General features: G+C 53.7%; 1 protein-coding gene across 4 annotated transcripts in view; it reads left to right on the forward strand.

The window, feature by feature from the left end:
- MORN1 (MORN repeat containing 1) overlaps positions 1-23,844 on the forward strand; it is a 50,073-nt gene that overhangs the window by 3,507 nt on the left and 22,722 nt on the right. For all 4 annotated transcript variants that reach the window (XM_043923927.1, XM_043923930.1, XM_043923928.1 and 1 more), the window contains 5 exons: positions 555-642; positions 10,031-10,127; positions 11,086-11,196; positions 19,099-19,222; positions 19,571-19,695. In XM_043923927.1, coding sequence (XP_043779862.1) covers positions 555-642; positions 10,031-10,127; positions 11,086-11,196; positions 19,099-19,222; positions 19,571-19,695 — 545 coding nt within the window. The remainder of the gene's footprint in view (positions 1-554; positions 643-10,030; positions 10,128-11,085; positions 11,197-19,098; positions 19,223-19,570; positions 19,696-23,844) is intronic.

Raw genomic sequence — 23,844 nt, forward strand, 5'->3', positions numbered from 1 at the left:
TAGCCCTGAAAGGAGGGTCTGTGTGCCTTGAAGGGATTCTATAATTTCTCTCTCAGTTATTGAACTTGGTTCTATGTGTGTTTAGTAGAAAAAATATCAATCTCCACCTCCCTTCTCCACCCCACAAATAAAATATCTGGTAGGAAGGTGGAGGTTGGGGGGAGCGTAGAGTGGGGCTGAGAGCACGCTCCCCCAGATCTCTCCTTCAGGCCTGTGGCTGGGCATCTTCCAAATTCTGGGCAGTTTTCATGCAAAATCCTGCCCTGGGATTTGCAGGGTCCCTCCCTCTTTGCGCTTCCTTCCCCACCATCCTCCCCAATCTTCACACCTGGGACCCGGCAAGCAGGGCCGCCTGTCACTGCACCCTGCCGGGCACCCAGGCTGCCTGCCCCTCCGCCAGGTCCTGGCAAGGCTGTGGCTCATGCCATCTGTTCTGGGCCTATTTTTGCCTCAGTCCCGGGGACATGCGCTGGGGCCCAGCCGGGGAGCTGGTCTGCGTCAGCGCGGCCACCTGGCCTTCCCGGCCTGAGAGCAGCCTCTGCGCTTACCCCCAGGAATGGAGACGAATACGAGGGCAACTGGGTCCGGGACCAGCGCCAGGGCCATGGGATGCTGCGGCTCGTGGATGGCTCCACCTATGAGGTACTGGGGGCCAACCAGCCAGTGTCCTCTGCCCTGGGCACCCCCAGGTGCAGCCAGGTGTTGGCCTTCTGACCCCGCGGGGTAGGGACAGCCCCTGTTCCCGTTTCGCTGATGAGAAGGCTGAGGTTCAGGAACTTAAGGTCCAGCCATTCACACCTCTTCATCCATCTGGTTCCTGATCTACCCTGTGACCAACACTGTCGCCTGTGGGAACAGTTGGTGATGCCTTTTTGAGGGGACATGCCCGGGAGTCCCAGTGAGCCAGAGACCTGGGGAAGCAAGCAAGGCCCTCCCCCTCCTCACAAACAGGGCTCTGTGCCCCCTCCCCACATCATGGCAGCTACTGCTCTCGGGTCGATGGGGTTCAGGTGCCATGAGGCCAAGAGGGGCAGGCACATGGGAAGACCTTCTTGGTCCCCAGAATCCGTCATCCTTGTGCTTCCTGGACTCCAGCCCGTGTGTCTGGCTGGGAGCCAGGATGTTGGCGCCCAGGATGTGTGTCCTGTCTAGTGGTTAGCTGGCAGGGACAGCCCAGCAGCCCACCCGGTGGATGAGGAGCCCCTCCAGCTCTGCAGAGATGCCCAGGGTCAGAGAGTATCATGTGAGCCCAGCCTGAAGGATGGGAGAGGCTGTGCATGCAGGCAGCATGGAAGGGCACTGCAGGCAGAGCAGGGTGAGACTGGGTTACAGGGCAGGAAGAAGTCTTCATGGCCTGAGCGGTGTAGGAGCAACAAGGCGGGAGGTCGGGGCAGTCTCACGTGTAGGCCCTGGAGCCACAAGGGGTTGGAGTTTTATTCTAAGCATCATGGAAAGTGCTGGAAGAAGTTGGTGGCCTGATCCCTGTGTTTGAAAGGTCTCTCTGTTTCTCACTCATGAAAAGAGGTGATGGCAACCAGTGTGGGGTGTGGGACCAAACTTGGGGTGGTTTGAAGGTAAAGATGTCGAACTGTTTGACAAGAGCAAAAATGAGGATGTCCCCACATTGATGGATGGCAGTGATGCCTGAACCTGAACCAGGAGACAGGAGCCACACCATCAGTTGAAAATGTTAATGAGTGAAAGGGAAGAAGATACTGCAAGGGGTGGAAGCAGGAATATGGAAAAGGCAAATGTGAAACTGGCCCAGGAGGTGCCCCCAAAGGTGGTGTTTTGGGACTGGCTTGTCTGCATACTTGGGCCCAACCACCAGGCTGAGTGCCTGGGAGATGTGAGTGACTCGTGGCCGCAGCTTTAGGAGTGACCAAGCTGCCATCGTGCTTGGCTGTGACGGGACGGCTGTGAATGAGTGACAGTGGCCATGAGGCCCCTGGTATCCTGGACACTTTCAGGGAGATGATGTAAGCTCAGGTCTGTGTTCAACTCCACCACAGCCCCAAGAGGCCCTCCTGTCTCATAGTCTCGGGGCTCAAATAGAATTTGATCATGTGGGTTGCAGGATTAGGCTGTCAGTTGAATTCACATCTTTGCCAATTTTCTCATGTGAAAGTTAGAACAAAGTTTGGAAAGGAAGTCCCAGGACACAAGGGAAAGCCCAGCCCCTTTGGAGACGCAGGCAGGCTGCGGCCACAGCCCACCGGGTTGGGGAGCTGCCCGGGGCGCCAGGCGTGTGTGCAGGAAACCTGGGACGCAGAGGAGCTCACCGAGCACACACCGCTGAGCCTGAGGGGTCAGGAGAGGGCACGCTGGAGCCCAAGGGAAGCCCCTTCCCCCAGCATCCCTGCAGTGCCTGCCCAGGATGGCACCAGCCGGCGAAGGGACATGTTTCAGAGTCTCCCAAAGCACAGAGCTGGGCAAGAAGGATGGATTTGGGGCTGAGAGGTGGTAAACTGGTAACTGACCGGGGCCCTTCCTGAGATGGAGTGGCCTGGTGGGGATCTTAGAGTCCTGCCCTGGCCGCAAAGCTCCCCACAGCGTGCTCTCTGACGTGCTGGTAAAATAGTGCTCTGCTCAGGTACCACCACCTCCCAGGCCCTTGTCCAGCTGCTGGCTGCTCCCGGGATGTTGTGTCTGGGCTGCTGCAGTTGACAGTCTGCACTGGAGCCTATTTGCAGAGGCCACTGTGACCCAGCCACAGCTTTGTCTCTTCTCCCCGGGAGGATGTCTGTCTATCCTCATGGAGCCCTTTAGGGCTCCCCCTGGGCAGCCACAGCCTGAATTCTGCAGAGTTTCTGTGGAAGAAACACAGGGGGACCCAGAGAACCCCCACAGCATCCATACCTCTGGCGACCAAGGGATCACAGCACCCCACACTGTCCTCAGGGCCTCGCTGACTCTCACAACCCAACTCAGAGACGAGGAGGCCTCACTCCCAGAGGGTGGCAGAGACCCCACCTTCTCCCGGAGAGCCCCATAAGACTTCGCCCCCACCTCCACCCCACGTGCCCTGCCCCCAGAGACTCTGCGGGTGCCTCCAGGGCCATCCTGGGTTCCCCCTCTCTGCCTCCCTTGCAGGTCTCAGTTCAGCTGCCCACCCCACTGCCCTCCACCAGGGGGCAGCCCAGCCCTGCCAGCTGCTGTCCCCACAGGGGCTTCTCCAGTGCAGGGCTGGGCTCTGGGCTGGATGTCAGATGGAAAGGGTAGAGCACCAGGGGGCAGCAGCCCCATCCCCACCCCTCCACCCCTAGGCGCTTTACAGGTGAGCAAGAGTCCTTCTCCAGGATTTGAACTGTCCACCTGTGTTCCCATTGTTTAGCAGTTCCCAGCCTCAGGGCCTTGTGCTCTGATGACCTGCCCTCCACCCAGGCCCTGATCGCCTGAATGGTCAGGAAGTGCCACCTGTCCTCCCACCCCCCACCATGGTCACAGCCCCCACCTGGGGCAGACACCCAGGCCCTCAAATCCCCCAGGCCCTCAGGCCACCTTTGCCAAATGGCTTCCTGACACCCTGGACACAGGCCAGGCCCGCTCACTCAGGGTTGTGGGGTCAGGGCTGGTGGGAGGACAGAACCGCATAGACATGGGCTCCGGGTCTCAGTGCCCACTTCTGAGCTGTAGGGCTGCCTGCTGGTCTGACCTCTGGGCGTGAGGGGTCACCCGGCAGAGGTGGACCTGCCACAAGGAGTTGGCGCATCTCCCGTGAGGGCACAGCTGTCCCCAGGCTGTCACTAGGCAAACAGCTAGCTTTCTATTTTTTAATTTTATTGTAAAATACGAATAACATAAAATTTATCATTTTAATTCAGCACACAGCTCAGTGGCATCGGGCCCATTGATGTTGGGCAGCCACCCCCACCATCATCTCTAGGACTTTCTCCTCTTCCCAAACTGAAGCTCCACCCCCACCCTCCAGAGTCTGTGACTCTGACTGCTCCAGGGACCTCAGAGAACTGGGATCAAATAGGATTTGTCCCCGGGTTTGTCTCACTCAGCATCATGTCCTAAGGTCCATCCACGTTGGAGCAGGTGTTAGGACTTCCTCCCTGTTTGAGACTGGGTCCTGCTCCATCACACAGATGACCCGTCCACAATGCATCCGGCTGCTTGTCCATTGATGGACACCCAGCCTGTCCCGGCCTTGGCATCCTCCTGTGAGTGACGCTGCTGTCAGCCTGTCCCGCTCCCGCCTTCCCTGAGAACAGTGCACCTGCTGGGTCACATGGTGATTCTATTTGTAACTTTTAGAGGAGACTCCACATCATTTTCCATCCCCACTGGCAGCACCAGTGTTCCAGTTCCCCCACATCCTCTCGACGCTTGTGTTTTCTGTTTTCTAAACAACCCAGGTGCCGGCTGTCAGCCCAGCAATAAGGTGATCAGGAGGTGAGCCTTGTCCACTGCAGCTGTGGCCTCTGCTTGGCTGTCTGGCCTCTGCCAAACCTTCTGGGGGACTCCCTGCTCTCCCCTCTCTGGGGTATATCCTGAGGCCGGCCCCAGGTACAGCTGTTCCCCGCTTGAAGCACATGCTCATTATCTAGGGATGTGTGAGATGCCTCGTGTGTTTGGTGGGGGTTCCTCCACCTTTTGACTTCCACCCTCAGAGTTTTTGCCCCAAAGTGAGGCCCGGGCCTCCTCAGACTGCACCCTCCCCAGCACCCCATTGCTCCAGAAAGCCATTCTGGGCTCCCCTCACTGCAGACCCCCCAGTGTACTGCTCTTTATCTCTCCTGCAGTGATTTGATTTTCCAGAAGACAGACGGTTTGTCTTCGGTGAGTGTTTTTTGTCAGAGGTGCACCGCCCCCCCCCCCCCCCCGCCCTGAGTTCCCTGCCCCTGCCTCTCTTCCAGCAGCCCAACCCATCCAATGGGAAAACGTCCAGGGTGGAGATCAGGAAGGCCCAGGAGAAGGGCAGCCAGAGCCCTGGCGTCACTGCACAAGGGCCCCTGCTGCCTTGTCCCCGGTGCCTCCTAAAGCTGAGCTTCTCAGGGAAACTTTAAAAAAATTAGTTCTAGAAAAATTTTATCCCTGAAAATCAATGCAATAAAGCTGCTTCTGTTGTAAAGTAAGAACAATGAATCCCAAACCCAAACTGACTCCCACTGCCTTGCAGTGGGGCCAGGCAGGCAGTCAGGCTGGGTGGCCATAGTTTGCAGCAGCCAGGTCATCTGGTGCATCCTGGGGCCTGAGGGTGTCTCTGGCATGTGCCAGACTGTGCTGCTCCCCTGCCAAGGAAGGTGGGGACACACATGCCCAGCAGCGGCAAGCTCATCGCTCTTCCTGAGGATGTGGCGTGGGCTGGTGACCCCCAGGAGCACCAGGCAGCCCCTGGGAGAGTGGCATCCTTGGAGCCACCTCTGTGAGCGCAGGGAATGATCGTTGGCTGTGGAGGTGAGCACATGCCAGGCAGAGGCGACATAGGCTTGCTGTCCACTGAGGCTCAGCCTTGGGTGCACATGGATCATTTCTCCCTGTGCAACAGTAGCACATGGTTCCGCCAGCTTCCATCCGTCCCCGGGGCACCTCCGTGCACATTGGCTGCATTTCTCGTGTTGGCTTTCCTGGAGGGAAGCCTGCTGGTCGGTACACCTGCTCACTGCACAGAGCAGGTGGTGGCCTTGTGCGCATCCTCACCTGCTTCTCACCTGTGCATCCACAGGAATGCCAGAGTCCTGAGTGCCCAGCCAGAGGCCAGTCTAGGAATGGGGGCCCTCACCCTAGGAGCACCATGAGAGGTATCAGCCAGTTGTAGCATCGCCAGAGGAGGGGCCTGGGCTGCCAGAGTGGAACCCGCACCACCCTGCAGGCCCGGGTGAGGAGGGTAGATGCAGATGGACCCACGGAGGCAGCTTGTTTTTGCATAAGCAGAACTTGTCATACTTTGAAACCCGAGGAACTTTTGACCAGGATCGTGGTGGCCAAAGTTGATGCCTTAGGAAAGTGAGGGGCCTTGTGTCTGCTGAGACTGACAGGCAGGGCCACCAACACTGGCCTGCATGGTCACTGTGGCCCCAGCAGGCCACCTCGAAATCTGGAGACCCTGGCCCCTGCAGTCAGGCTCAGGCAGGTGACTAGGGCCACGCCCCTGCCTGGTCTGGGAGCCAAGGCCTCAGGAAAGCCACCACCTGCTCCAGGAGTGAGTTTGGTGACGGTGGGGGCTGCCCCCTCCAGACTGCAGATGCCATTAAGGCAGGCATTGCAGAGCTGGACCCTCTGGTGTGTCGTCAAGACCCCAGTGCCCTGGGGAGACCTGGAGGTGAAGAAGAGACTGAAGAGCCAGGAGGGTGGCCTTCTGACCAGGGCAGAGATTCAGTGTGCCTGCGAGTGCCAACAACGCAAGAGGGGACAACACAACCACAAAAACAATTCCAGGAAAGCCACCAGCACTTTCCCCGGGAAGGAAAAATAGCATCAGTTAACTAGAGAATGGAAGGCTTTCTTATCTCTCCTTGCTAGAACTGTGGTGTTAGAGAAGACTCTTGAGAGTCCCTTGGACAGCAAGGAGATCAAACCAATACATCCTAAAGGAAATCAGTCCTGAATATTCATTGGAAGGACTGATGCTAAAGCTGAAACTCCCAATACTTTGGCCACCTGATGGGAAGAACTGACTCATTTGAAAAGACCCTGATGCTGGGAAAGATTGAAGGCAGGAGGAGAAGGGGACTCAGCTCCTCAAGTAAAAGGCCAGGGAAGGAGTTATGAACAAGTACATCCCCATTCTGCAGCTGAGAGACCCTGGGCCCCCCAGGAACCATCTGCCACAAGGTGTGGCTCACTTAGCGCTGGCGACCATCTCCTTCTGTGTCCCCGTCCCCTCCTGTGTCCTAATGGGGCCCTCCGTGCCCTCCTTCCATGTCCCAATGGGACCCCTGTGGCCCTCCTTCCATGTCCTAACAGGGACCCCCGTCCTCCCCTGTGTCCTAATGGGGCCCTCCGTGCCCTCCTCCCATGTCCCAATGGGACCCCTGTGGCCCTCCTTCCATGTCCTAACAGGGACCCCTGTCCCCTCCTGTGTCCTAACAGGGGCCCCATGCCCGTCTGGCTTTAAGTGTGGTGTGAACGGAGGCCTGTGTGGCCCTGTCCTCCTCACTTCCTCCCTGCCCCTCGCTAGCAGGCAAGGGTCCTCACCTGGACCGGGGGCAGTGGGGGCTGGCCTCCTCTGTAAGATGGGTTAACCCATGTTTGTTCCTGCTTGGGAGCATGTTGGCTGATTGAGAAAGGGCAGAATTTTCAAAGGCATGATTTGTAACAGTAATTAGATTCTACACTGTTGCATTAGTTACCTTCCTGGGGTCTTTCTGTCCCAAGTGAGTTCTTTGTCAAAGCCTAAGCTGGTGGGAAAGGAGAGCGGCCCAGATTCCAGGAGTGTGATTAATGGCTGGTCAGGGGTCGGGAAGGACCCCGGTGACAAGTAGACAGCGAGCACTGGACAGAGACCTCACAGGGAGCTGATCCTGCTGCACTCGGTGGAGGGCTCCTGGTTTGATGTGCAGGTTCACATTCTGTCTGCTTGGCAGTCTGTGTGCCCCCGGCCGCCCTCCAAGGTGCTGCGTGCTGGATTTGTCTGCATCTGCTTCTGGCTAAGCCCAAGGCTCTGCCTTCATACTTGTGAAAACCCACATCTCATCTCAACCCTCCACCCCTGACCCCGTCATAGTTGAGTGGCCCTGGGTCCAGAGCACTGTCAGAGTGTCAGCATGTGTGCATCCCTGTCCTGATTGTCTCAGGAGGCCTCTGAGGGAAGTGTGATCCCTGCCACCAGGATGCTCGTGTCCTGACCAGACAGACAGGCCATGGCCACGATGGGGAGGGAAGGGAGGGGCCGATGGGCACAGAGCTTGGCCTCCCGTGGCAGTAAGATTTGGGGTCATGTGATGGAGACCCTCGGAGGGGAGGCCCAGGCGGTCACATTGGGGAAGGGCCATGTACATTGAGCTCCCTCCCGCTTTCTGCGGCTGGACTCCCAGCCTCCCACCTGCCCCTGGACATCCTCGGCATGTGGCCCGACTCTGGGGGCCTGGCGTCCAGCCCAGTGGGGTAGGGGGAGGGGAGGTGACCCCAGCACCACTACGCGGGACAAGGATGAGGCCTGCGGCCACCCAGGCAGACAACACCCCAGCGCAAAGTGAGCGCAGCCCCTGCCACAGAAACGTGGAGGCGAAGGGCAGTGCAGCCCCACAGGAGGGCTTTGTGAAGGCGGCCACCCTTCCCAGAGCCATAGGCCAGAGTGCATCCCATTAGACCATCTGCTGAGCCCAAGCCTGGGGCCTGAGCCAGGGTGGCTTCTGTTCCCCAGTGCGGAGCCACAGAAGAGGGCGCGGACGTCAAAGCAGAAGAGCTGAGGGGGCGGGGCAAGGGCGACAAGTTCAGTTTGGCTCATGAGAGGTCTGCGTCTGACCAGCCAGAGATCCTGCTTCCCCAAGTGCAAGCTGGTGACCTGTCAGGTCTGGGGACGGTGTCCTGAGTGAGAAGAGCAGAGCGTCCCAGTGAGTTCTTCATCCACGAGCGTCACCGCCGCCCCCAGCCAACAGACTGCTGGGGCTCGAGCAAGGGAAAGGTCTGGTGCCCATGTTACCCTGCCCCACGTACCTGGGAGGCCACCCTGCCGTCCCAGGGCTGTCCCCACCCCAACTTGGGGGATGGCAGCCCAGCTCAGGCACACACATGCCAACACATGGCATGACACAATGATGCATGCAGATTCACAACACAGAAGCCTGAGTGCATGCACATGTGCACAGGGGTCTTTCCTAGGAGCAGGCGTCAAGCCCAGCAGATGCTCCTCAGAGGCCATGCCATTTCCAGAGATGGTCAGCAGGCAATTCTGGGGCTCTCCACCCCTAGCCCGGATGGCAGCAAGGGCCTCCATGCTGGTTGCAGTCCCCACCTGCCGTGATACCTGAGGCATCGCCCCCACTTTAGCCTGGCCAGCTACCTGCAGATGTGAGGTGCATCTTAAGGGATGCGATATACCAACTGTCAGGTCATCGAGCCAGCCCTGAGCTTTCTGGGAACACAGCCCACGGCAGTCTTGGGAAGGCCCCAGCCACTATCTGGCTGGCTCTGCCCTCTGGGTGTGGGGGCTGAAGGGACAAGACTGCCCCTCAGCTCCAGGAGAGCCAGACCTCTGCCCACCTTCCACCTAGCCAGTTGCCTGGCTCCTCCTGAAGCCATGGGCTGACCTACTGGGCACCACAGTTGCCCGACGCCCCAGCTGGAGGGTGAGCCTTGGCCACGCCCTTCCCATCAACTCACAATGAGATCGCAGTGGCTACTTGCTCCAAACAGCCTTGGAACCTGCTCCCCCAGGTCTGGGGGCATCTGAGCTCCTTAGGGCTGCAGCCTTCAGGGGCCGTTCCCACCTACTGGTCTGTCCCAGGGGCCAAGAGTGCCTGCTGCAGGGCCCAGCTGCTGGGTGACCTTGGGGCCTCGAAGGGCAGGCCACAAAAGTGGGACCCCAGTCAGCTTCTGCACCAAACATGCCTTGGGCTGATTCTTCTTCTAACAGGAGCAATTCATAGTCAGTAAAACACCATTAAGATCTTGAACTTTCCATGAAAATAATCTTTCTGCTATTTTCCATCCTTCTTCCACTCTGTAATGTGTATTGGTTACAAAGCAGGCTTGTTATGGGGAAGCGGGGCTGCGGTGTGCATGAGCCGGCATTGCCCAGGTGGGCTGTGCGGGTTCACGCTGAGCTTTTAATTGGCCCTTTCATCATCAAGGAATGAGCCAGAGCGCTCAGCTCCCCCACCCCACAGGCCTCCTGTGAGCCTCTGCACAAACGCAGCATCTTTGTACTAAAAGCGTTTTGTGCTGTAAAGTATTTGGAGCCGTATTTTGCTTGCATTTTGTATTCGGGCCATTGTCCCTAAACTCCCAATTCACAGGAGAGTGCACCGTATGGAGCAAATTGGGTCCCCCTCAGCCTGTGTCCCTGGGGGCCCCTGAAAGCTGGAGGGCCAAGTGTCCTCGGGCCCCAGCCCGCCTGAGCCCACGGTTCTCTCCGCAGGGACAGTGGCACAGTGATGTGTTCAGTGGACAGGGCAGCATGGCCCACTGCTCCGGGGTCATCTACCGAGGGATGTGGATCAATGGTCACCCCATGGGTAGGTGCCCCAGCTTTGCTGCTGGCCTCACGGAGTCCTCCCAGGGGTCACATCTGGGTCGGGCCATGTCCTCTCCTGGTTGGCGCTGGGCAGCTTCACGGGAGAAGTGGCCCAGGGGGCTGGGATGAAGAGGGATCTACAATCCCCTTTTGAGAAGTTCATGCTCTGTGTGGTCTCACCGGGCCCAAGACACACAGAGGCCCCTGGACTCTGGAGCCACATGGTCCTGCTGCAGGCAGGCCTCCCAAGCACAGGGTCTGCCAGTCTGGGACTCTCCCAGCCTCAGGGCTCTGGGTGCCTGGCCCCCTGCCCGGTCTCCGTCCTGCCCCTACCCTGAGCTCTCTGCACTGCATGTGACCTCAGGTGGCCTGGGGCCTGCCAGGTCCTCTGCTGGGGCCTCCCCCGACCCTGAATTGCTCCCCGGGCATGTGTGAGGACCTTCTGTTAGCCTCCAGGACAAGGGCACCACCATAGTGGTCAGTCTGGCTGGGGACTCGAGTCCATGATCAGAACCTTGGTACCAGATCCATGGGTGCAGCTGCTCGCTCAGAGCTGCAGGTGGCCCCCTGGCCAGGCCAGCTTCCAGGCAGGTGGTCGCAGCCTCATCCAGCACATGTCAGGTCATGGCCTCGAACACAATGAAGGCAGGGCCCAGGTCAGAATGGTGAGCGGGAGGCGGTGTGCACCGGACACTGCTGGGTGGTCACCTGCACTCAGCGGTCACCTCTGCCCTGCCCTCCCCCAACACCATCAGGTGGGTTCAGGGCTGACCCTCAGGATAGGGTTCGTAGCCTCCATGAGAGACCCCAGCCCTGACGGCCGTGCCATCCACACCCCCCTCACCCAGGTGCCCCGGGGACGGGGCTGAGCACCTGCTCAGGGCGTGTGGGGTGCCGATGCAGACCCAGAGCCCCCGCCCCACCCCCCAACACACACACGTGTGCTCTGTTCTCTGCAGCACAAGCCACAAGGATCGTGATTTTGGGTCCAGAGGTGATGGACACAGCCCAAGGGTCTTCCCTCACGTTGACCGTTCAGCTGCAGCAGGACAATGGGGAAGTGGCCACGAGTAAGTGTCTCCAGGAACACAGCCAGCTCTTCAGAAAAACGAGCAACTGTCGACTCAAGATGCCTCAGGTGGCTCCTAGCATCGGGGCTCCGCCTAGGTGCCCCGTCTTTGAGTTCTTGCTGCTGGGGCCCTGGCAGAAAGGATGGCAGGGTGCGAGCCTCCAGCTGGCGGGAGGCAGCCAGCCTTACGGGCGGGGCCTGCGTGTGCATGTGAGCATGAGGGCTCCGTGCGTGCCTCCACGTATGCCTGTGTGTGTTTGAGTGCATGGGCTCCATGCATGCTTCCATATGCGTGTGTGAGAGCACGTGGGCTCTGTGTGTGTGAGTGCCTGGGCTCTCTGTGTGCCTCCACGTGCATGTATGTAAGCACATGAACTCTGTGTGTGCTCTGTGTGTGAGCATTGTACACATGTGTGAGCATGTGCACATGTGTATGTCTGTGTGTGTGCACATGGGCAGCCCTCCCTGACGCTCACTCAGAGTCAGCGGATGGGGAGGTTGTGAGAGGTCAGGGCCAGCCGTCCAGCCTGCCAGGAGAGGGCTTCTCTCACTCCTCACGGGGTAACCAAGGTGGACAGACGCCCATCCATCCAGGCTGCATTTAGATGCTCGGTCAGCCCTGAGGCCAAGCAGAGGGACCACCAGGCTTCTCACCCATGAGCAGAGCAGACCCCTGGTCTGCTGGGGGCAGAGGGACAGGGCAGGACCACCAGGCTCCTCACCCATGAGCAGAGCAGGCCCCTGGTCTGCTGGGGGCAGAGGGACAGGGCAGGACCACCAGGGATAGTCACTACTGGTTCACCTCGGCTCCGCAGCTCTGTGAGGAGGCATAGTGTGTAGCATAAAGCAAGTATATTTAGTCACAATTGGTTTATTTTAACAACTTCATCACAGTATCACTTACATACCGTAAAACTCATCTATATTCAGTGAGCCAACGATTTGTAGTAAACTTGCAGAGTTGGGCAACCATCACCGCACCCACTCTGTTTTGGAGCATTTCCTTCTGCCCAGAGAGACCCCTGGCTCCTGCCCCATACCCACCCTCCACCCTGGGCACCACCAATGCCCGTTCCCAAAAGCTGCTCGTGGATGGGATCCCGCCTGTGGCTGCGCTCTGCCCCTCAGCCCACCCATGCAGCCCTGCTCGCCCCTCCATGGGCCGCACATCTCTTATCCTGCATCCCCGGGGGGCCGGTCCTGTCCTGGGCACTTGGCTGTGGTGGACATTTGTGCGCAGGGCCTGGTGTAAACATGTTTCATTTCTCTCAGGCACACACTCATGAGTAGACTTGCTGGGTCATGTGGCAGGTTGGCATTTAAATTTCTAAAGAAACAGCCAAACGGTTTTCCAAAGTGGCGGCACCATTTTACAGTCCCGTCAGCAACATTACGAGGTTCTGACTTCTCCGTGTCCTCGCCAGGGAGAGGCCATCCTCAGGGTGTCCAGTGGCACCACCTCACGGTTTTGATCCGTGTTAACCCAAAACTAATGATGTTGAGCAGCTCTTCATGTGCTTATTGGCCATTTGTACGTCTTCACAGAGAAATGTTTATTCACGTATTTCTCCCAGTTTTTTAAAAAAATTAGGTGTTTCGTCTTAGTTTTTTACTTGTATACAAGTTCTATATGTGTTCTGGATAGGAGTCCTTTGTCACATGTATCTTTGCAGATATTTTCTTTCAATGTGACCTTTTTGTTGTTGTTGTTCAGTCGCTCAGTTGTGTCCCACTCTTCGTGACCCCATGGGCTGCGGCATACCAGGCTCCCCTGTCCTCCACTGTCTCCCAGAGTTTGCTCAAATTCATGTCCATTGAGTCGGTGATGCCATCCAACCATCTCATCCTCTGCTGCTCTCTTCGTCTTTGGTTAACATTGTCTTTTAATGTTCAAAGTTTTGAAAGTTCTTTTTTTTTTTTTTTCTTGCCATACAGCCTGTGGGATCTTACTTAGTTCCCCGACCAGGGATCAAACCCGTGCCCCCTACAGTGGAAGTGCAGAATCCTAACCACTGTACTGCCAGAGAAGTCCCCAAAGTTTGAAAATTCTGATGAAGCCCAGTTTGTCAGTTTCTTCTTTTACCGACTACAGTCTTAGTCATGCATCTGAGGATTCTTAACCCAAGTTTACAGAGATTTTTCTCCTCTTTTCTTTTACAACTTTGGTTCGAGTTAATTTTTGTGGATCAGATGAAGGTCTAAATTCATCTTTTCTCACATGGATTCCAGTTGTCCCAGTGCCATGTGTTGAAAAGACTGTCCTTTCCCTGCAGAATTGCCTGGGCACCTGGGTCAGAAGTGACTTGACTGTAAGTGTAAAGGTTTACATGTGGATGGATGTCACTTCCACTCCATCAATCAATGTGTCTGTCCTTATACCATAGCCTTCCAGTAAGCTTTGAAGGGCTTCACGAGAAGCTCAGCAGTTAAAAACAAAAATCTGCCTGCCAATGCAGGAGACACAAGATCGATCCCTGGATCGGGACGATCCCCTGGAGAAGGGAATGACTACCCACTCCAGTATTCTTGCCTGGGAAATCCCATGGACAGAGGAGCCTGGTGAGCTACAGTCCATAAGGTTGCAGAGTCAGACACGCCTGAGCATCTGAGCGAGCACACAGCACATGTTTTGAAACTGGAGATTCCTCCAGCCTTTTCTTCTGTTTCAAAATTGTTTTGGCTATTCTGGGACCTTCGTATTTCTGTTTGAATATTCTGGGATCAACTTGTCAATTTTTGCCCCAAAAAAGGGAAAAAAGCAAGCCTGCCTTCTTTGGGATTCTGTCTGGGATGGGTTGAACCAGCCGGGAGAAGCTGGCTCTTCTGACTGACCTTGAAACATCTCTTCATCTATTTATCTTCAGGCTCATCAATGTTAGTATTTTTCAGTGTGCAAGTCTCGCTCTTTTGGTAAACTTATTAATAAATAATTAATAATTTGCATAGGAACCTGAATTGTTTGTTCCATGAATCAAGGTAAATTGGAGTGGTAAATCAAGTGGTCAACATCTTAGGAATCCATGAACTAAAATGGACAGGGATTTAACTCAGATGACCGTTATATCTACTACTGTGAGCAAGAATCCCTTGGAAGAAATGGAGTAGCACTCATAGTCAACAAGAGAGTGTGAAATGCAGTACTTGGGTACAACCCCAAAAAAGACAGGATGATCTTGGTTCATTTCCAGGGCAAACCATTCAACATCACAGTAATCCAAGTCTATGCTTCAACCACTAATGCCGAAAAGCTGAAGTTGAACGGTTCTGTGATGACCTACAAGACCTTCTAGAACTAACACCAAGAAAAAGATGTCCTTTTCATCACAGGGGACTGGAATGCAAAAGTAGGAAGTCAAGAGATACCTGGAGTAACAGGCAAGTTTGGCCTTGGAGTACAAGATGAAGCAGGGCAAAGGCTAACAGAATTTTGTCAAGAAAACACACTGGTCATAGCAGACACTCTTTTCCACCAACATAAGAGACAGCTCTACACATGGATATCACCAGATGGTAAATACCAAAATCAGATTGATTATGTTCTTTACAGCTGAAGATGGAGAAGCTCTGTAGTTAGCAAAAAACAAGTTTGAGCAAACTCAGGAGATGGTAAAGAGGAAGCCTAGCGTGCTGCAGTCCATGCGGTTTCAAAGAATCAGATACGACTTAGCAACTGAACAACAACAAAAATTATCATTATTCAATTATAGTTTGTTTATTGATATATTTGTTATATCTTCTTATGTTATTACAAATGGAATTGTTTTGTTATCTTCGCTTCAGAAATCGCAAGACTACAGCTGATTTATGTATGTTTTATTACCTTGCTGAGCTTGTTTATTCCTACTAATTTTTCTGAGGATTTCTTAGGATTTTCTATACAAAGGATCATGTCATCTACAAATAAATGCAATTTGCTTTTCTTCCTTTTCATTCCCGCCAGCAGTGGCTGAGGGCCTCAGTTGCTCCACCTCCTCACCAGCCCAGTTACTGTTTTTCTGGTTTTAGTTGTCCTGGTGTCTCACTGCGGTTTTGACTTGCCTTTCCCTAACAAGTAATGATGTGTGCAGCATCTTTTCATGCACTTGCTGGCCATCTGTGGATCTTCTCTGGAGAAAAATCTATTCAGATCTTTTGCCTGTTAAAACACTGGGAAACTTGTCTTTTTATTCTGAGTAATCTAGAGTTCCTTATATATTCTGGATACAAGCGCCATATCAGATATCTGATTTGAAGATATTTTTCCCTGTTTTGTGGGTTGTCATGCGGTTTCTTGACTGTGTCCTTTAAACACAAAAGTTTAAATTTTGATGAAGTTCAGTTTATTTTTATTTCTCTTGTTGCTTGTACTTTTGGTGTCATGTCTAAGAAGACTGCCTAACCCAGAGTCATGAAGTTTTATTCCTCTGTTTTCTTCTAAGAATTTTATATTTTTAGCTCTTACATCTAGCCTAATGTCTATCTGGAGTTAACTTTTGTATATAGTGTGAGGCTGGGGTCCAACTTCATCCTCTCTTGCAAGTGGATGTCCAGTTGTCCCAGCTTCGTTTGTTAAAAGACTGTTCTTTCCTCTCTTCCCCCCTTGAATTACCTGGGCATTCAGTTTGCTACATTTTGTTTCACATATTTGTATGTCTGTTCATAAGGATATTGGTCTTAATTTTTTTTTTCCTTGTGATGTCTTTGTCTGATTTTGGTATCAGGATATTGCCGACCTCATAAAGTAAGTTGGGGAAATTCCCTCCTCTTTAATTTCCTGGAAGAGTTTGTGTCAAATTAGTGTTGTTTCTTAAATGTTTGTAGAATTTAATACGAAGCCCACCTGGGCCTGGAGATTTCTCTGTGGGAAGATTGTTAACTACTAATCCCATTTCCCTCACATATAAGGCTGTTCAGATTATCTGTTTGCTCTCGAGTGAGCTTTGGTGTTTTGTGTCTTCCAAGTTGTCCGATTTCTTGAATGTTCATGACATTCCCTTCAATTCAGTTCAGTTCAGTTGCTCAGTCGTGTCCGACTCTTTGCGACCCCATAAATCGCAGCACGCCAGGCCTCCCTGTCCATCACCAACTCCCGGAGTTCACTCAACTGAAGTTCATCGAGTCGGTAATGCCATCCAGCCATCTCATCCTCTGTCGTCCCCTTCTCCTCCTGCCCCCAATCCCTCTCAGCATCAGGGTCTTTTCCAATGAGTCAGCTCTTCACATCAGGTGGCCAAAGTATTGGAGTTTCAGTTTCAGCATCAGTCCTTCCAATGAACACCCAGGACTGATCTCCTTTAGGATGGACTGGTTGGGTCTCCTTTCAGTCCAAGGGACTCTCAAGAGTCTTCTCCAACACCACAGTTCAAAACCATCAATTCTTCAGCACTTGGCTTTCTTCACAGTCCAACTCTCACATCCATACATGACCACTGGAAAAATCATAGCCTTGACTAGACAGACCTTTGTTGGCAAAGTAATGTCTCTGCTTTTTTATATGCTATCTAGGTTGGTCATAACTTTCCTTCCAAGGAGGAAGCGTCTTTTAATTTCATGGCTGCAATCACCATCTGCAGTGATTTTGGAACCCAAAAAAATAAAGTCTGACACTGTTTCCACTGTTTCCCCATCTATTTCCCATGAAGTGATGGGACCGGATGCCATGATCTTAGTTTTCTAAATGTTGAGCTTTAAGCCAACTTTTTCACTCTCTTCTTTCACTTTCATCAAGACGTTTTTTAGTTCCTCTTCACTTTCTGCCATAATGGTGGTGTCATCTGCATATTTGAGGTTATTGATATTTCTCCTGGCAATCTTGATTCCAGCTTGTGCTTCTTCCAGCCCAGTGTTTCTCATGATGTACTCTGCATATACCGTTGCTCCCCACTTAATGAACTGATATCACCTCTCTTGTTCCTAATATGGATTACAGGTGTCTTTTTTTTTTTTTATTCCTGAATAGTATAGTGAGACGTTATCAGTTTCATTGATAAATAGCCTACTTTTGGTTTCCTTCATTTCTCTATTGTCTGCTTTTTATTTCATTAATTCCTATTTCGATCTTATTACTTCCTTGCCTCTGCTTAATTTGGGTTGAATTTTATTTTCTTTTTTCACTTGTTAAGGTGGAATTGTTTCCAAGGTTATTTCAGACTTTTCTAATATAGAAGTTTGCTGCTATAAATTTCCCCCTTAGTACTACTTTAACTGCATCCTGCAAATTTTGATGTGGTATGCTTTCATTTTCATTCAATTTGAAATACTTTCTGATTTCCCTTTTGATTTCCTTTGAGACCCAAGAGTTATTTAGAAGTGTGTTGTTTCACTTCCAAATATTTGAAGATTTTCCAGAGATCTTTCTGTTACTGATTCTAACTTAATTCTATGTGGTTAGAGTCATACTTTGTATCTTAAATTCTCTAAAATTTTTGAGACTTGTGGCTCAAAATATGGTCTGTTTTGGGAAATGTTTTGAGTTCACTTTGAGAAGAGTGTGGATTCTGTTCTTGAGGGGAATTGGATAGGATATTCTATAAACGTCAATCAAGTAAACTGTGTTGATATTTTTGTTGAGTTTGCTGTATCCTTACTGATTTTATCTCTGTTTGTTCCATCAGTTATTGACAGTGGTATATTGAAATCTCTGATTATGCTTGTGTTTCTGTTTATTTCTGCTTTCATTTCTATCAATTTTAGCTTCATGTATTTTGAAACTCTGTTATTAGGGGCATAAACATTTAGTATTTTTATGTCATTTAATTAATTGACCATATCATTGTGAAATTATCTTCTTTACCCCTGCTAATAGTCTATGCTCTGACACCTACTTTCATTGATACTAATGCAGTCACTCAGTTTTCTTTTGACTGGTATCAGCGTCCTTATCCATGCTTTTATCTTTAACCTATTCACGTCTTTATAGTTTAAATATATTATTTTGTAGGCAGCATATACCTAGGTCTTACTTTTTTATCCAGTCTAACCATCTCTCTTTTAACTAAATGGTTTACACCATTCACATTTAATATAATTTTTAATATAGTAGGTTCAAACTTACCATTTTACTATTTCTTCTCTATTTTCCCTGGCTGTTTTTTTTCCCTTGTATTCTATCCCTTTCTTTTTTGGATTCATTGAGTTTTTTTTTTAATTCCATTTATCTCCTCTTCTGGATTATCAATTGTAACTCTTTTCTGTGTCGTTTTAGAGGATACTTTAAGGTTTACTTAAAGATGTAAATATACATCTTTAAATTATCAGTCTAATTCCAAGTGGTATCATACTCCTTCGTGGACCGTATAAGAGCTTTACAGTTTATACTTCCTGTCTACAATACAATCTTTATGCTTTTGTTTCAGTACATTTTACATTCAAGTATCTAATAAGCTTTATAACACGTAGATCATTTTTGTTTAAACAGTTGTTTATCTTTTGGGGAGTAGCTGACAAACAGAAAAGGAAGTTTCATCTGTTTCTAGGTACCATTTCTGGCCCTCACGGCTTCCTGTAGACCCAGGTTTCCATTGCTGCCATTTTCCTTCTGCCCAAAGGACTTAACTTTTAACATTTCTTGCCACATACATCTGCTAGTGATAAGTTCTCTCAGCTCTCCTGTGTCATGGTTTTGTTACCATGTCAAGGATCCCAGCTCATCTTCCACTGCCGCATGGGGTTGCCTCTCTGTGCTGTTTACCCCGAGAAGTCTGCCTTCACATCTCTATATAAATGTCCTTTTCCTCTGGGCCGTGGGCAGCTTGGCTGAGATTAGGGTGGAGCCGAGGGTCCAGGAGTGCAAGGGTGGGGCAAGGTGAGCCTGGTTGCAGCCCCATCCAGTGCCCTGCTCCTCACAAAGGCCCAGGGAGACGGGGGCCCATGTCGTGCCGCTCCCCCCTCACGGCCCTCAGCAACCTCTCTCTCCTTCTGGAAGGTGAGGACGGCCGGGAGTTGGAGATCTCCGCAGGCGTCCGGTACGTGCAGCTCCCGGCCTACTCGGAGGTCAGCTTTTTCAGAGTGGACAACGGCCTCGGGCAGACGCCCATCCAGACCCCGTTGTGAGTAAGGGTGGCCCTGGGCGGCACCTGGGCAGGCATGGCAGGAGCGGTCCGTCCTCTACGGAGGGTTGGCTGGGACTGTCCCTGCCCACTCCTCACACCAAGACGTGGGCACTGGGGTCCTCACACACTGGTCTGGTGGAGGGGAAACCGAGGCCTCTTCTGACAGTGGTGGCGGAGCAAGACAGGGGTCCCGGGCCGAGGGCGGCGAGGCAGGGAGGCCGAGTTAGACACCGTCCCCTCCCTCCTTCCTCCCTACCCCCTGGCCTCTGAGGAGCCACCCCGGCCCTTTCTCCTCCCTGGACCCCATGTCTCTGCAGCTGGGTGACACTGTCCTTCCCTCCACAGTGGATTCCAGTGCATCTCCTACCCTCTGTCCAGCCCCAAGTCCGGGGGCCCGGAGCCCAGAGCTGCCCTGGGAAGTGCCAGCGCTGACTCACCATTCCCTGAGGGGGACCCCGGTGGCCCGCCTGGTGAGTGGGGCTAACTGAGGGGTCTGCGATGGGCAATGTGAGCTCCGGGAGGCACGGCTGACAGCGGTGTCCCCCAGAGCTGGGCAGGAGGAAGTGAAGTTGACCCCTGAGAACAGCGGACCTGGGAGACCTGGGATGTCCGGGGAAGACACACCCAGGCCCTGGCCAGACAGTTCCGAGGGCAGTCACTGTGGCCGGGGTTTTGAAGGCGGGCTGGGGGTGGCCGACCCGGCGTCCAGGCTGCTGGACGTGCTCACAGTGCAGATCCTGAGCCCCCGGTGGGGAGGGGTGAGGGGGGTGAGTGGTCCGGGCCGCCACACCACTGTCCTGCGCGCTGCACGAGCAAGTCCCTTGTGGCCATGAACGCAGAGTGAGGCTGTCTGTTTTTAATCTCTGCAGTTAGAGCTGAGAATCGAATCCTCTTGCAAACCTGGGGCTCTTGTCTTAGTCGGGAGGGGCTGCGTTTTAGTTACGGGAGAGCAGTGTCCCAGCCATGGGGGTCCCACCTGGTACCCCAGGTCCTCAACCCTTCTGGGAGGGCCCCTGGGTAATTGGAGCTGGGGTTCCCACTGGGCAGGTGCATACTCTTCAGTTTAGGGCCTCACACTCTCCTTCAGCCTGGGCATGCCCCGGGTGGGTGGGGGCACAGACTTGCCGCCTCCAGGGCCAGAGTCAGATGGAGCAGCGTCCAGACCCAGGCCTGGGTCCCTCCCTCCCAGGGTGGGCAGGGCTGGCTGATTCAGGGGACCCTTGGTGACCTGGCCCAGGACCCTGTCTCTGCGTCCCCCTCTGTTTACGGAAGCAAATTTAGCTGTGTTGTCATCGTCATTGTCATTATCGGAGAATGTGCTGGTATTTCTACATGAAGGCTCTCACTGGGCGGCAGGCTCTCTGCCAGCCCAAGTGTGAGCCCCGCATCAGTGACCATGTGCAGGCCCATGGACTGGACCCAGCATGTGGGTGTCAAGTGGGTGTCATGTGGGCCATAGAAAATGGCCCGTGGGGAAGCCAAGGGGTCCGCACCCAGTCGGCTCCAGCCCCTTTGGCGTTCGCTGCCGAGTCGCAGGCCCTGGGTGCTCAGCAGGAGCAACTCCGTCCCTTTCCGCCTGAACCTCCCTGGGGCTCAGCTCCTCTTCTACAAAATGAGGTGCCCTCAGCATCTGCCTGCAGGACGATGGACTGAGCTCCCCTGCGCCCTCTGCCCCGCCACCAGGTCTGGCCCCAGACGGTGCCCTGAGGAGGGAGCAGGGCCCCCCTCTAGAGGGCAAGGAGGACACTCCTCCTGTTTCTGCCCCTCTTAGGACTCAGCCTGCCTCTCGCGGGAGCGGGTTCACGTGGGACCCTTCCGGGTGAAAGTCCCCACCCCCACGACAACACTCACCCCCTCGGGCCTGTTGCTAGGGAGCCTGGGTCAGCCCAGGGTGGTGAACATGCTGCATCTGTCTGTCCTGTGGTACACACTCCAGCTCTGCTGCAAGGAGGTGAGCGGTCAGCCTCCAGTGAGAGAAACCCTAAGAAAATAACAGAACACCCATCCTGAATGTTCACTGGAAGAACTGATGCTGAAGCTGAAGCTCCAACACGTTGGCCACCTGATACGCAGAGCCGACTCATTAGAAAATACCCTGATGCTGGGAAAGATTGAAAGCAGGAGGAGAAGGGGATGACAGAGAATGAGGTGGTTGGATGGCATCACCGACTTGATGGCTATGAGTTTGAGCAAGCTCCGGGAGATGGTGAAGGACAGGGAAGCCTGGTATGCTGCAGTCCACGGGGTCACAAAGAGTCAGACACAACTGAGCGACTGAACAACAACAACAACAATAACGGTTAAAACTTGTGGGTCATATACACGGTCAGCAGGAAGGAGGGCCCAGGGTTGCAGGGGGTCTGGGAGGCACCCAGTCAGACCTAGGACCCTGGTGGGTGGAGCAAAGCCCTGAAATGGCCAGAGGAGTGACCAGGCCTTTCCTGGCTCTGATAAAACCTCCTTTAGTGACTCTATGGGGATGTGTGTATATGTGCTCAGTCATTCAGTCATGTCCGAACACATGGACTATATAGCCCGCCAGGCTCCTTTGTCCACAGGATTTCCCAGGCAAGAATACTGGAGTGGACAGCCATTCCCTCCTCCAGGGGATCTTCCTCACTCAGGGATCAAACCCACATCTCCTGTGTCTCCCATATTGCAGGTGGATTCTTTACCATTGCACCACCTGGGAAGCCCAGCTATATGAGGATAACTTTCAAGTTTTCTTTATCTCTCCCTTGTCTGGAAGGAAAGCAGAGAGCACAGTGTTCTGGGGCTGCTCACCATAAGGGCATCACAAACCAGGAGTCCTTTCCATATTGGGTGAATGTCTGTATCTCAGAACCAGGAAACTAAGCCCTGTCCCCCTCATGCTCACCACACACAGCCATGACCCTTTCTTGCTTGGTTCTTAGACCCAGACCTTCACCAGGGACCAGAGCCCTTTCTCCAGCCTGTTGAGGGCCCCAGGGGTCTCAGGTGGCTGTCTCTGCCTGCGTGCTCCCCTGGGTGAGGTCTGAGAGGGGCAGGGCACAGCACGGAGGGCGGCCCCTGCTGAGTCTGAGGTCAGGGGCATTGCCATGGGCCCAGCCTGGAGGACATCTCTTTAGGTTGCCGGCTGCAGCCAGGATCCCTGCACAAACAGGTCTCAAGAAAAACCCAGTGGGTTTCAGATCAAAGATAACCCAGCACAAGTCCTGAAAGAAACTCGGGCCAGTAGAACCTCTGAGGTTAATGTTCCTACTGAAGCGACTTACAGGGACCCCCGCCCCCAACCAGAAGAGTCCAGTGAAACATCCAGCTTCCCCCCCAGAGTTGCGAGCACTACTGATTGCCTGTTGTGACCAGCACAGCCGGATATGGGGCGGCTCTCACCAAAGCCTAGTCACCCGGCCCCTTGTGCTCATCGGGCAGCCCCACTGTGGTCACCCATCTCTCGGTGACCAAGGACTCCTGCTTCGGTTTCCTGTTCTGCTACTCTGTGCACCACCTCGTGGCCCTTGAGGGTTGCACAAGTGCCAGCCATCATTGCCATGTTGCAGCTAGTAGGAAGAGGGAAACATAAGGAGTCAGAAGCCTTTCCCTTCTAAAAAGCTTCCTGGAGTTATCATTCCCACTGCCGCCTACACCTCACTGGCCAGAACTTGGTCACAGGACCCCACTAGGCCATGCAGAAACAAGAAGCAGTTTGCCAGCTTGGACCAGGTTCTGCTACCAGAGAAGAAGTGGAGGCTGGATATTTCTCGTCATCTGCCAAATGGTTTGAAGACCAAATCAGAAACCCGATCATCTCGCTGTATCAACAGTCCCTGGAGGGCACAGAGCTGGATGGGACACAGCCTGTGGGCAAGGATCTGGGCCTCCTGCCACCTCCGTGCAGGTACCCCCACCTCCCCCCACATCTCCTCGTAGAAAGCAGGCCCATTTGTGACCCCTGCCTGCCCCCAACCTCACCCTCCAGCCCTATGAGAGGACTGTAGGCTGTGGTTAATGGATTTGGTAAAATGGGCTGGTGGTAAAGATGCTGATTCTGTTAGACCAGCAGGTACCGAGGGAGATGGAGTGGTTGTGCCATGGGGTTGTCGCAGTCTTAGGAGCTGATGAGGCCCCCCCCAGGCCTACTCAGTGGGGCAGGCCAGCCAGGGCTGAGTGCTGGGGGTCAGGAGCCACCAACCCCGGGCCCTGCCCTGAGCTGAAGCCCCGGTGGGCATGTCTAACGGACCCTGGCAGGGGCACCCGCAACCCTGATCCTAGAGGAAGCGCTGCGTTCAGCGAGCGGATGGGGGGAGCTGCTGTGGCCTCCTGCCCACCCCCTTCCCACCCTGGAGCACAAAGTCAGGTTCAAACCCGGGAGTGGTTAGGCGTCTCCCAGAGGTCAGCTGCCCCGGGAAGGGAGGGAGGAAAGACAGCCCTGAGCAGAAGCCTCGAAGCTGAGGCTGACCACAAGTTAGAATGGAACCCGCATCATCTTAATTTTAAAGCAGCTTTCCTGTTTCAACTTGTTCTGACAGCCCGGATGTGCATAAGCACAGACCCCAGCCAGCAGGAGCAGCTACAGGGGCTCGGCACCCCTGCACCCCGACCCTGCACCCCAGACTTCTCTGGGCAGAAGGAAATGT

Source organism: Cervus elaphus, chromosome 14 (assembly GCF_910594005.1).
Source record: "Cervus elaphus chromosome 14, mCerEla1.1, whole genome shotgun sequence".
NCBI classification, from domain to species: domain Eukaryota; kingdom Metazoa; phylum Chordata; class Mammalia; order Artiodactyla; family Cervidae; genus Cervus; species Cervus elaphus.